Raw genomic sequence first — 12,534 nt, 5'->3', positions numbered from 1 at the left:
ATCTGTGATTCTGTGAGCAACTCAATCTGCCTGCCTGCTTTGTCTGATTTTGGATAAAAGTTGCTCTTTTTTTATAAAAAAAATTCAATATTTATATAAATATTTATAATATTTACATACAAGCCATGCCCAGCCAGTCACATGACCACCAAGCCACACCCACAAATCAGGCCACACCCACACAGAACCAGTTAATGGTCCCTGGGACCTAAATTATGAGTTTGGTGGTCCCTGAGGTCCAAAAGGTTGGCGACCCCCTGATCTAGTCCAACCCCCTGCCCAAGCAGGAGACCCTACACCATTTCTGACAGTAATCCGAGCCCATTCGACCCTCCCTTCGTAACCCCCTGGTGACTCCCTGCCAAAGCCCCCTCCCGCCCCTTCTTGGCTTGGCAGCCCCAATAAAAGGCGGAGCTCCCTCGGCCGGTTCGAGACCCCCCACCCCACGAATCCAATAAATGAAATCAATAAGACCGAGGGGCGTTTCGTTTCCGAGGGAAGCAGGCAGGAAGGGTTGGGGCTTGGGGTTGGGGCTGCTTGGCATCTGGGCTCTCAGACCAACCCAGCTTCGCGAGGAGCGATCCGGCCAGCAGGCCAGCCGCCTCCGCTGCAGAGAATTTGGGAATGCCTCGCACGTAGCCTCCGGCAGGAACTTTCCACGCGCCTTCGGACCCAACCCGAATCATTTGGGAAGGAGGCTGGGCGCAGCGTCCCAAAGCGGGGCTGGGGAGAAAAGAGGAAGGGGGCGTCTCGCCTTCACCTCGCCCCCACCCACCCCCCACAGCCCACCCACCCCCTCCTCTATCACCCCAAATCCAGACACCCACCCACCCACCCCTCGGCCCTTCGCCTTTGGCCGAGCGGGGAGAACCCCACCCTGGCGCAAACACGCGTGGCACCCGGTGGAAGGCACGCCCGTAGCAGCCGCGGGAGCCCAGCCTCTCGGGAGAAAGGAGGGAGGGGGATGCCTTGGTTGAAGATGAACCCCGAGGATGGTCTGGCGGCTGGGCGGGGGTGAGCCGAGAGCCGGCCTTTGCTTGGCAGGTGGCAGCCGGAGCGACCGGAGAGACCTTGAAACTTCGACCGTGGGAGGCGGCGGCGGCGAGGGGGGTCTCTGTGCGCTCAGGATGCCTGGCTGGAACTGGGGTGAGTGGCCTGGGAAAGGTGGGGTGGGGGGCTTGGGGGGAGGGAGGGGCTGGAGAGCCTGATGGGCCAGGAAGAAGGAAGGCTGGTTGGTCGGCTTGGGGATCGTTGGTCGGAGCCTTGGCTCCACAGCAACAGGATGGCCGGACCTTGGTTTGCTGGCTTGTCTGGGTTTTTTCGGGCTGCATCGTGGTTGTTTTTCCTCCTTTATCGCTTCTCTCTGGTTAGGACCAGGTAAGACTATGGCAGCAGTGCTGAAGAAGGGAGGGAAGGGGGAAGGATCCATTTACCATTATTTATTTTATTTTATTTTATTTTGTCAAGCGATTATAAGATTACAGGCGTAAGTATAAACATAGCTATGAATACATAACATGAAACGGATACAAAGAAGTAAAATAGAAAGAAACAACAGGGCAGGGACGGTTGGTGCACTTCTGCACACAGCAGATCCCCAGCGCTCCGGGTTTAGCTCATGTAAACATTTGCCATTTACAATGCCAGCTGCTTGGAGCTACCGGTCTATTTAACCACCCGTCCCCTCGCCAGGGTTACTGGAAAACAAATCCCCCCCACCCTCAATGTGGGTGCAGTGACAACTGCAGCATTGGGGAGAGAGAGTCCTCCATATCCCAGGAGGGAATCGGTTGAAGTCGGGAATCAACAATTGGTTGGTTTGTGGGGTATTTTCCCCCCCTGCCTTTGCATGCTTGTTGTGATATTGCATCCACTGGTGTAATTCATAAACCGCCTATTTAGGCTGAAGTCCAGGCTCGGTACAAATGATATGGTTTTAGGGCATAACCATCTCGAAGAATACTGGGTGGGTGGGTGGGGGGGAATTCATGAAATTAAGGTTCAGGAATTGCTTCCTGTTAATATATGGTTTTCTATAGTCTTTTGTGAGGTGTTGGGTGAACAAACACAAGAGTTGGTATCAGGTTGACATTGTCTTGGCTCAGAAGCTAAGCAGGACCAGGTTTGGTTATATCTTGGAAGGGAGACCTCTGAAAATTCCAGCGCTGTAAATAAATTGAGAAATTGAAGATCCTCCTGAAAGGGGGCAATTCCAAATCATTTTGGGAATGGTATTTGTGAAAACAATACAAATATGGCCTGATTGGAAATGTCAAAATTGGCCTGAGCTCAAAGGAGATTTCCGCTGCTTAGAACATACAACACAATAGCCACTTAGTGGATTTCCTTAAAAGACACAGTGGCTATTTACAGCGTAACCACAGGAAACACAACAGAGAAGGTAGGCAGTGTTGGATCTGAACTCTTCTTCAGAGAAACAATGCTAATTCATTCCATGCAATAGGTGGAGAATTGTTGTTCATTTCTTGCGGTAAAGCAAAACGCCATTTCTATGTTAGCATCTTTTTGGTTGTGGCAAATAGTGCATTTTCCCAGCGTCCCTTGCAAGCCCAGTGCTCTGCTATTGGGAAAACATGGTTTGCTCACCAGGAAGTGCCTTGCTTGGACTGTCCGGAATTGTGGCGAAGAATCCTACCTGTCCGAGTGTGTCCATGCTCGGGCTTTACAGTTTTGTGTATTTCCCCCTGTATTTAGTGGGGTTCCTATCCAACTAACCAGGCTTGGCCTTTGGGCCTTGAAAGTGTGTGCTGTGTGCATCATAGCACAGTAGCTCTGTATGTTTCAATTTAAGGAGACCACGAGTTCTTAGGCATGAAAGTCAGTAGGGTAACTTAGAGCCAGTTGCTCTCTCTGTCCAACACGCTTCACAGGGCTGTTGTGGGGAAAATAGGAGGCTGGAGTAGGTATGTTCATCGGTTTCAGAGAGAGGAGGGGCGAAGAGAGGGGGGGAAGGGGAGAGAGAATAGATGATGATGAAGATGATGATGATGGGTGGTGTGGTGACCTAGAAGTGAAGCTCTCGCCTCACAATCAGGAGGCTATGAGTTTGATCCTAGGTAAAAGCAGATATTTCTCTCTCTGGGCAGGTTGAGAATATATCTGCTGAATATAACTCCACACTGGTGACAGGAAAGGCATCCGGCCAGGAAACACTCAGCTCCATTCAGTTGCCCAGGCTCCACCCCACAAGGGATTTGGGATCATTAAAAGGATAGATAGATAGATAGATAGATAGATAGATAGATAGATAGATAGATAGATAGATAGATAGATAGATAGATAGATAGATAGATAGATAGATAGATAGATAGATAGATAGATAGATAGATAGATAGATAGATAGATGATAGATAGATAGATAGATAGATAGATAGATAGAGATAGATAGATAGATAGATAGATAGGAGAGAGATGGTATTTTCAAGAAAATTAAAGGGTGGCATAAAAATCTGATAATAAGCATATGAAAAATTGACTATTAAAAATTAATAGGACTAATCTATTCACTATCCTATCCAATTCCATTAATTTATAAATAAACAAGATATTCCATACAGCATTTTTCCTATGTATTCCTCTCTTCATTAATGAACCACTGAAATCTTTACCAAACCTGGCAAGGAGCGTAATGTTCCATGTTGCAATTGCACGTCCTAGAATAATAGTAAGGCTGAAGAATTGAAATCTATGACTTGATGGCTGAACTGCAATTTTCACCCGTTCACTGCTTCCGCGAAAGGGGGGGGGAAGGTGTGCGCGCATGTTTTGTTCTCTCAAAATGTCCAGTTGGTTTTTTAATCATGCCATATAATACACAGATGAACTGAAGCGAGAAGTACAGGCTGCTGTTGACCTTCACGGACAGACAATTTTCATTTCGAAACCACTCTTCCAAACTCCAGTAATAATGAAATATGAGACAAGTCAGAATGAAATACTTCCATATCTTTTAAACTTACTTTCTCTTTCAGAAAAAGGAGTTGCAGGGTTAGTCTATGGTAGGGAAAAAGTCCAAAATTGGATACTTCCAACATTTTTTTTTTAAATAAAGAAAATCTAATTATTAAGCAATAAACTGAACGAGATGACAATGGAGCAACAGGTGAAACTCTGAACTAGAGTGATAATGTTTGGTCAGAAGAGATGGAGAACTTCTAAAAGTCCTCCTCCAAAGTCAGTGTGTGTGTGTGTGTGTGTGTGTGCGTGTGTTACCAACACAGAGAATCCCTGACTACCATGTGGAAAACAGCAGCAATCCCTCAGTAAAACCTTTACTACAGTCTAGTTTCTCTGAACCTCTTTTTCTAACCCAAGGGTCTTCAAACATGGCAAGTTTAAGACTTGTGGACTTCAACTCCCAGAATTCCTGAGCTAACATGACTAGAGGAGGAATTCTGGGAGTTGAAGTCCACAAGTCTTAAAGCTGTCAAGTTTGAAGAGCCCTGTAAATCTAACCTCTCAAGACAAAGACACAGTTAACCATAACCTGATGACCAAGGAAGGTCGGGGCTCAGATCATTATGCTGGTTTATGATTTTTCAGAGGGGGGTGGGGAAACACTGTGGAAAACCGTGATATTGATATTTGGACTGGATTATTCCAATTTATTTATTTATTTATTTTGTCAAGCGATTATAAGATAACAGGCATAAGTATAAACATAGTTATGAATACATGAAATGGATACATATAAGAAAATAAGAAGAAACAATAGGACAGGGACGGTAGGCACATTGGTGCGCTTATGCACGCCCGCTACAGACCTCTTAGGAAAGGGGTGAGGTCAATAGTAGACAGTCTAAAGTTAAAGTTTTTGGGGTTTGGGAAAGAAACCACAGAGTCAGGTAGAGTATTCCAGACATTGACCACTCTGTTGCTGAAGTCGTATTTCCTGCAATCAAGTTTGGTGCGGTTAACCTTGAGTTTGTATCTATTGTGTGCTCTTGTGTTGTTATGGTTGAAGCTGAAGTATTCATTGACAGGTAGGACATTGAAATATATAATTTTGTATACTATACTTAGATCGGACCGAAAATCTAGTTCTAGATTTTCTAGGTCTAGAATTTCAAGTCTGGTGGCATAAGGTATTCTGCAACGAGTAGAGGAGTGGAGAACTCGTCTTGTGAAATTCTCAACTGTATTAATATCAGATACATAATGCGGGTTCCAGACTGATGAGCTATATTGGTCTAGCAAATGTTTTGTATGCCCTAGTTAGTAGTGTGATATTACCAGAGAAAAAGCTACGTAGGATTAGGTTAACAATTCTTAATGCCTTTTTGGCTATGTAGTTATAGTGGGCTCTAGCACTTAGATCATTAGAGATGAGTACTCCAAGGTCTGTGACAGAGTTTGGATCATCAACAAGGTCTTGACTCTTCAGCTTATTCCAATTGAAATCATCTTGAGAAAGGAATGCAGCTAAAAAGGAAAATTCTGAATCCACGAAGGCAGGGGAAAGAAATGGAGGTTCCGAGAAAGGCCACCTGAAAATTGGCTGTAAAAAATATACAGCAGGTGGCACCTGGAAACTTGCCCGGAATATTCTACCATCTCGGAATTGACAGCTTGCTGAATCCCCCTGGGTCATATAAGCCTGGCCACCAAGGGTTTGAAGCTATGGTACTTGAAAAGCAGAAGGAAGAAAAACATGTCAGCTAAAAGGTTTATATCAGTACCTTGGCAACTTTTAAGATATGTAGACGTCAACTCTCACAATCCTCCAGCCAGCCATGAGAATTTTGGGATTTGGAAGTCCGCATGTGTTAAAAAGTAGTCAAGGTTGGGGACTACAGTATTGGTTTAGATGAACATGGAGACCAAACTGGTTAGAAGAATAGCAGGAAAGAGGTGAGGTGAGGTGAGAGGTGAGGTGAGGTGAGAGGTGAGGTGAGGAGAGGTGAGGAGAGGAGAGGAGGAAAGGGAAGGGAAGGGAAGGGCAGGCAAGGAAGAGAAAGGAAGGGAAAGGACACAGGTATGTGAGTTGAATATAATGATAAAGTCATAAACAGTTGATTGATTTTGTACATGCAATTCTTATCTGGAATTCAGCTCAGTACTTTAAAGAATGCTATCCTAACCCGAAAAACTCACTATTTCTTTTTTTCTTTCTTATGTCTCTACAGCTGCTCAAACTTCAGGAAACTCTGGAATTGTGCCTTATGTGAATGCATCAGGTAGCACTTATTTACTTTGTGGAAGAGCACCTCATTTCATTGCACCCGCTAGCGAGTGTAATGACAAATAAATTCTTATGTCTTATGTCTTATATCAACCTTTAGAGATGCCTTAATCACTGCATTTAACTGGGACTCCTAGCTCATCAGCTAAAAACAAATATGCTGTTCCTTTCAATTCTTGAAGGAAGAATTATTAAGAAAAAAAATGAGGAGGAGGAAGAGGAGGATTTTTTGATAGGAATCAGTAGAATTGAGCCCCATTTGGGATGAAATGAAAAGTAAAGCAGGACTCTAGGAAAAAAGTAGGCAGAAATGCAGGGCAAACTTAGCACCTTCTTAAGGCACAAATCCAGTAGAGGATTTTGATTAGCAAAATTATTGCAGGAATGAAATTATTGTAGGGATGAAGGCAGCTCATAATAAGCTGCCACCAATAGATCAAGTTTACTCTGAAGCTGGGTCTCAACCAGTGCTTAAGTGCCAAATTCCATCACCGCAGCTGTCATAGATTAATCATGGGTTATGCCATTCCGTATTAGCATTTATATGCAATTTTGATATAGGAAATGAATAGGGTAGTAGTTGATAAGACAGAGGCGCTTCGGTTGCCATACAAGAAAGGGAAACCAGTATATCTGGGAGGCACTTGAGGGAGGATAAATTAAGAGGAGATATGTCAGCTTCCTTCAGACAAGTTGGAATGAAGAATTTGAACAAATGGGTGGAAAGTGCAGAGTTGCTGCAACATGGGGGAAGGCAAGATGGGCTTGGAGGTATAATGGATCCTCAGATACCTTCCTTGGTGTCTCCTGGACTTCCTGCCTCATCTGGCTTGTTAAAAAAAAAAAAGGAAGCTGGTATACTGCAAAATAAAGCAACAGTCTCTAGCTTCATAGTTGTTTCCCAGAATGCCTTTGGGCCACACCAAGAACTCAGAAGGGTCAAGAGAAGTCATCCAGATATTGCTGTGTCTGAGGGATGTCGAGATGTCCGATCACAGACATCTTGGCAGCTGTTTTTTAGCCCATCTGCATCATCCTCTCAATAAAACTAACTGTCAGGATTCCAGCACTTAACCCCATTTAAATCATGAGTCTCGAGCCAAACTTCCAAAACTTCAAAAGGATTTATTGGGAGTTAAAATGGCCGGCACTGCCTAGGTGTAGCTGACTCGGAGACACATAATTCATTGTCACCCTTGACCCTGGTTTTCCCCCATCCCTCTGGGTGTATCATAATTCATATTCTCCAATGGGACACATCCATAGCCAAGAGTCATCAATCATGCTGTCCAGTTAGAATTTTGCGTGGCAGAAACTTCGGTCACCTAGTTACTATCTTTGAAAACATTTATGGAATGCACTTTCGGTTTGCAAGCTGCTGCACTGCTCCTCCCTCCCTTTCTGTTGGCAACTCTAAAAAGACCAGAGAAATATTTTATGAGTTGATGCTAACATTTGGGCCACATCAAGAAGTCATAAGGGTCAAGAGAAGTCACCCAGGAGATGTTGCTGTGTCTGAGGGATGTCGAGATGTCCAATTATAGACATCTTGGCAGCCATTTTGTGAACCCATGCCTGTCACCCTCTCATAAATCCAACCCGAAGAGACCATCGATTGAATCCCCTCAAAACTGGCCTGTCCCTCCTATCCTTGGATGCTGGGCGGGGATGGCTAGACATCCGAGACCCCTTCCTCAGATCCAAAACGGTCTCTGTTCTCTCCTTGTGTTTTGTTACAGATGAAGTGCGAATCCTGAATCAGCAGAATGTGAGGCCCAGAGATGAGCAGTAGCTATTGCAACAACGCCTCAGTGACCATGAGCGTCAACGAGGTGTCCAGTTTCCCGCTGACCCTGGAGCAGAAAACCGGTTTCGCCTTTGTGGGGATCCTCTGTGTCTTTCTGGGACTTTTGATCATCCGATGCTTCAAAATCTTATTGGACCCCTACAGCAGTATGCCTTCCTCCACCTGGGAGGGCGAAGTTGAAGGGCTCGATAAAGGGACATTTGAATATGCTCTTGCATGAAGCAAAATCCTCAAAACGTGTCCTGCCTTAATCCCGATTTTTTTTCTTTTTTTCCCCCCCGAAGTGGTGGAATTCGAAACATTTGTAATTGACAGCCATGTTTGGAAGCTGTGGCGGTAGAATTTTTTTGGTTAAATAAAGCTTTGTGGCAAACTCAATGAAACCACTTACATCATTAGATGTGTTGTTTTTTTTGACTAGGAGATGTTTCAGGGGGATCTTCATTTGGAGAATAAAAAGGAAGAAGAGAGATCAGTCACTATGAGTAGGAAAAAAATACCAGAACTTAACAGAATTTTACAGGTCTCTTAGAGGTCTTCTAGTCCAACCCCTATACCATTCCAGACAAATGGTTGTCCAATCTCTTCTTAAAAACTCAGAACTTCTGGAGACAAGTCATTCCACTGGTTACTTGTTAATTGTTCTCACTGTCAGGAAATTTATCCTCATCTCTAAGTCTGTTCTCTCCTCGATTAGTTTCCATCCATTGCTTCTTGTCTTGCCTTCAGGTGCTTTGGAGGATTAATAGTTTAAGTCAGTGGTGAGATTCAAAAAAATTTACTCCCGGTTCTGTGGGTGTGGCTTGGCTTGGTGGCCGTGGCTTGGTGGGCGTAGCAGAGGAAAGATACTGCAAAATCCCCATTCCCTCCCCACCCCACTAACCTGCTTTCCAGCTCCATTCTCCTGTGCAGGGCAACCAAATAAGACCCAGCCGATCAGCTGGGACTCAGTGGGAGGCAGGGAATAAATGGGAGCAGGGCCAGTCAGAAGTGGTTGTTAAGTATGGAGAATAATGGAGACCAGACATCTGACCAGTGACTTCAACTCTTTAATAACAGTAAATAGAACAGAACAGAGCAAGGCTATGGGCAGCAGTAACCCTTTTATAGGGTTAGCTGCTACCTTATTAACCAATGAGATGAGCAACAAGTTCAAACTAATAACCAATAAGAATAGTCCAAATAGTGGCCAATCAGGGACTAGTTCTGGCCTAATCCAAAGTTGTTGTACCAATCAAGTGTGCAGGTTTTCAAACCCTGATTTGCATTTAAGTTATTAACTTTTATTGATTCACAACAGTGGTATTTGCCGGTTCTCCAAACTACTCAAAATTTCCCCTACTGGTTCTCCAGAACTGGCCAGAACCTGCTGAATGCCACTTCTGGTTGGAACCAATATTTCATTTTAACCCTCTTTACTTTCATTAAAGTGTGCTCTGAGAACCATTCAGATAAGGCCAATCAACTCAGACAAATCGTTCTTCATCTCTCTAATTTAATACTGCGCCATTTGCTTTATAATCTAGACAGATGACAACTGAGGGAATTGTGATTCTGTCGTCTAAATGAAATGCCACTTAAACCATACCAGAATTTTACAAGAAAAGCCAGGAGGAACACGTAGTACAAAAAAATAGGCTCAGATGAAGCCAGAAATAGGGACATCATAATAAGGAAAATATTAGTCTGTGCAGAGATGGACAGACTAACTTTAGAAATAAAAGATAAGGGTGAGGCAGAGTATTATGAAGCCTGGAGTAAAATGTATCAATGGCTAGAGTCAAGGAAAAAGAAAGAAAGGGTTGACGCTTTATAGGAATGAAAGTTAAAGTTTTGTAAACCAAAGAGAATGGAATATAATGGACAAATACGAGATGATATGAATGCATGAGTATAAAAGATGGTTGTAAATAGGTATATAATTGTAGATAAATGTAAATAGAAATAATATGCAGCTAGTACTATACTAATAACATAAGGGAAAAAGTAAATTAACTGCTATGTGTATCTCTATAATATAGTATGGCCAAAGTGATGGCCAAGAAAGTCTCATTGTGTTCAATTGTTTTTAATGTTTATTCAATAAAATTTATTTAAAAAGAAAGAAAGAAATATGAACATAAGGCAGCACAGCACTATTAAAAACACACAAAACATATATCAATTTTTGTGCTTATTCCTATAAATACTTAGATTTCTGAATGGGATTTTAGTAATATATGTGTTTTACAAGCATATATTGAATATGTTTTGTCTAATCTTTCACAATTATTGTAAACAACCTAGAATTTAAGGAGGAGCTAGAAACATCTCTCTTTTTTTGTAAATAATCGACTGAGAATGATTTTGTGTGGATTTGCCACTAGTTAAGTACATTTTGTACACATACTTTTTTTAAATTGAAGAACTATGTTTCAGGATATGAATCCACCACACTTAGGTCAATTCACACATTATATTGTAAGACAGAATTCTTTTACACAAAATTTGAGATGTCAGAGGAGAATTAAGCACCATCAAATGTGACAATAACCTGTACATGAAACATTGACGCAAGAGGAAATCCTTCTTCGCTATCTATTTTCCAAATCCAACACAAGAGTAATAGTTATTATTTTTTGTGCACCTACTAAGTAAGCAAAGCCACTCAACTAACTGTAGTGGTGAATTAATTGGCATAAGATTGCAGTGTGATTCTCTTTCTGATCACTGATTTTAGATTTAAACTTACATTTGTGTGATTCTAAAAAGAGACTATAAATATCCAGCACTGTCACGATGGCTGTAGACCTATCTCTTAATTGAAACAACCATAAAAAATAAATTGGATTCTGCTGCTTTTTAATTGTTAGCGTCTCCCTTCAAATATTTTTAATGTTTTATATTACATGATTTAAATGCTGCCTGACTGTCTAGATTTATTGATTGTATACTTGATCAGCAAAATTCAAGTAATATTTTGTCTCTCAATTAGCAATAAAATGAGAGTCGAAATATGAAATATTTGCAATCATAATTATTCTGTCCTATTGTTGGGGCAAGATTTGCTTTATTGCTGTCCATTTTTCATTTAATTTTTAAACAAGTGTGTATGGTCATCCATCTGTTAGATGGAATTTAACATTATATTGGCTATCCCAACTGGACATATCTGCAATATATATATAGCATTTTTACTGAAGCAAACATTTTTTGATTCCCAGCTACACATTGCTAAACCAAGCCTGGAGAATAATGGCTACCAATGACCTTTCTCTGCTTCAAGGGTAAAAATAAAAATAAAATGTATTAGCATGAATATTTAAGGACTTTTTCACACTGCTGGATAAAAGTTATTTCAGTAGCACATGACTGCTTGGGCATATGCTGTTGCTGTTTCATCTGTCATTTATAAACTTAAAACAGTAGTGGTTAAGATTTTGATGAGCATGTAAATGACTTTCATTAGATCCACTAACTTTCGGTAAGAGACCAATGCAAGATTGGGCTCCTACCATTCGAAGTATTAATGAGTTCATTACAAGCTAATATTTAACAGACTGAAATGTTCCTCGGGGCTAAGGGTAACCATGGCTTGTCTTCTGAATTCCAGGATTGGCTGACTTCTTTGCTAATTTATAAAGAGACCAGTAAAGTATGGTCCACAATAAAGGACGCTTAATTTCCAACCCCCACAAATAAGAAACAAAAGTACCGTTTCATTTAACAGAGTGCCAGAAGCAGCTAAAACTACCTTGGATATGGTAGCTGATTTTATACCTACTCTGAATATACTTCGAGACGTAGAGCTGCAGCAAACAGGCTCCTGAAAACACACTTTGTGCCAATAGTTGGTTAAGAGGTAAGGTTTTTATGTATTTCATTTCCAGCTAGGATTACAAGTCGTTCCTAATTTATGTTTGAAAATCTCTTCCCTATTTTGAAAACAGCTCATCTGTAACAAATAAACCTTTTTATGGGAAGAATCAGACCACATTTTCACATTTTAAAAAATCCCAACAATCAAATTGGGAAGTGTAAGTTATACCAATCAATATCTTGAAAGAAAATGGCTTCACTGACGCATATGCTGTTGCTAAAGTACAATTTTTATCACGCTTAAATTTGTGCCAGATGTTCAGAGACATGCTGGATATTTGAATATTCACACATGTTCTAGAAATCTAAATGTGGGCATTATTTGTGTGCTGTAGTAGGTTTGTAACAAGGAAACTGGTGTCTTTCCCTCCCCCCCTTTTTTTTTCCTCCTGCTTGGATGTCAGATTAAAAAATGACTGGTATCCCTTACATTTTTCTTCTCAACAATCTTCTGTTTCCAGTAGTTACTTATAGTCTTCAGCTTAATAGCTTAAAAGTCAGGCATAAATTTCACTTTACAGAAGACTGTACAGTAGAGAAGAAAATTAAATCTATTTTAAATTAAGAGCAGCAATAGAAAGGCAGTGCAGAACAACTGATAATTAGCCATTTGTTACCAGAGTTATTTGCTCTTTATTTGTTCTAAATATTTTTTTTCCTTCAGAGC

General features: G+C 41.6%; 1 protein-coding gene across 5 annotated transcripts; it reads left to right on the top strand.

Annotated features, from left to right (window-relative positions):
- Window positions 1–532: 532 nt before the first annotated feature.
- On the top strand, window positions 533–8,395 carry CTXN2 (cortexin 2). 5 transcript variants are annotated; one of them, XM_087972677.1, is made up of 3 exons: window positions 533–1,014; window positions 6,147–6,197; window positions 7,942–8,395. In XM_087972677.1, the coding sequence occupies exon 3, from the start codon at window positions 7,984–7,986 to the stop codon at window positions 8,227–8,229; it is 246 nt and encodes an 81-aa protein (XP_087828803.1). In that variant the 5' UTR covers window positions 533–1,014; window positions 6,147–6,197; window positions 7,942–7,983; the 3' UTR covers window positions 8,230–8,395. The 5 variants fall into 5 exon arrangements, with proteins under 5 accessions (XP_087828803.1, XP_026532939.1, XP_087828802.1 ...); XM_026677154.2 differs by having other exon boundaries at window positions 533–1,146; XM_087972676.1 differs by lacking the exon at window positions 533–1,014 and adding an exon at window positions 1,241–1,377.
- Window positions 8,396–12,534: the final 4,139 nt, after the last annotated feature.

This window comes from Notechis scutatus, chromosome 11 (assembly GCF_049901735.1).
Source record: "Notechis scutatus isolate UNSWTSFEM ecotype Mainland chromosome 11, rNotScu1.2, whole genome shotgun sequence".
Classification (NCBI taxonomy): Eukaryota; Metazoa; Chordata; class Lepidosauria; order Squamata; family Elapidae; genus Notechis; species Notechis scutatus.
The sequence above is the reverse complement of the archived record's forward strand: the minus strand, read 5'-3'. Positions and strand labels throughout refer to the sequence as shown.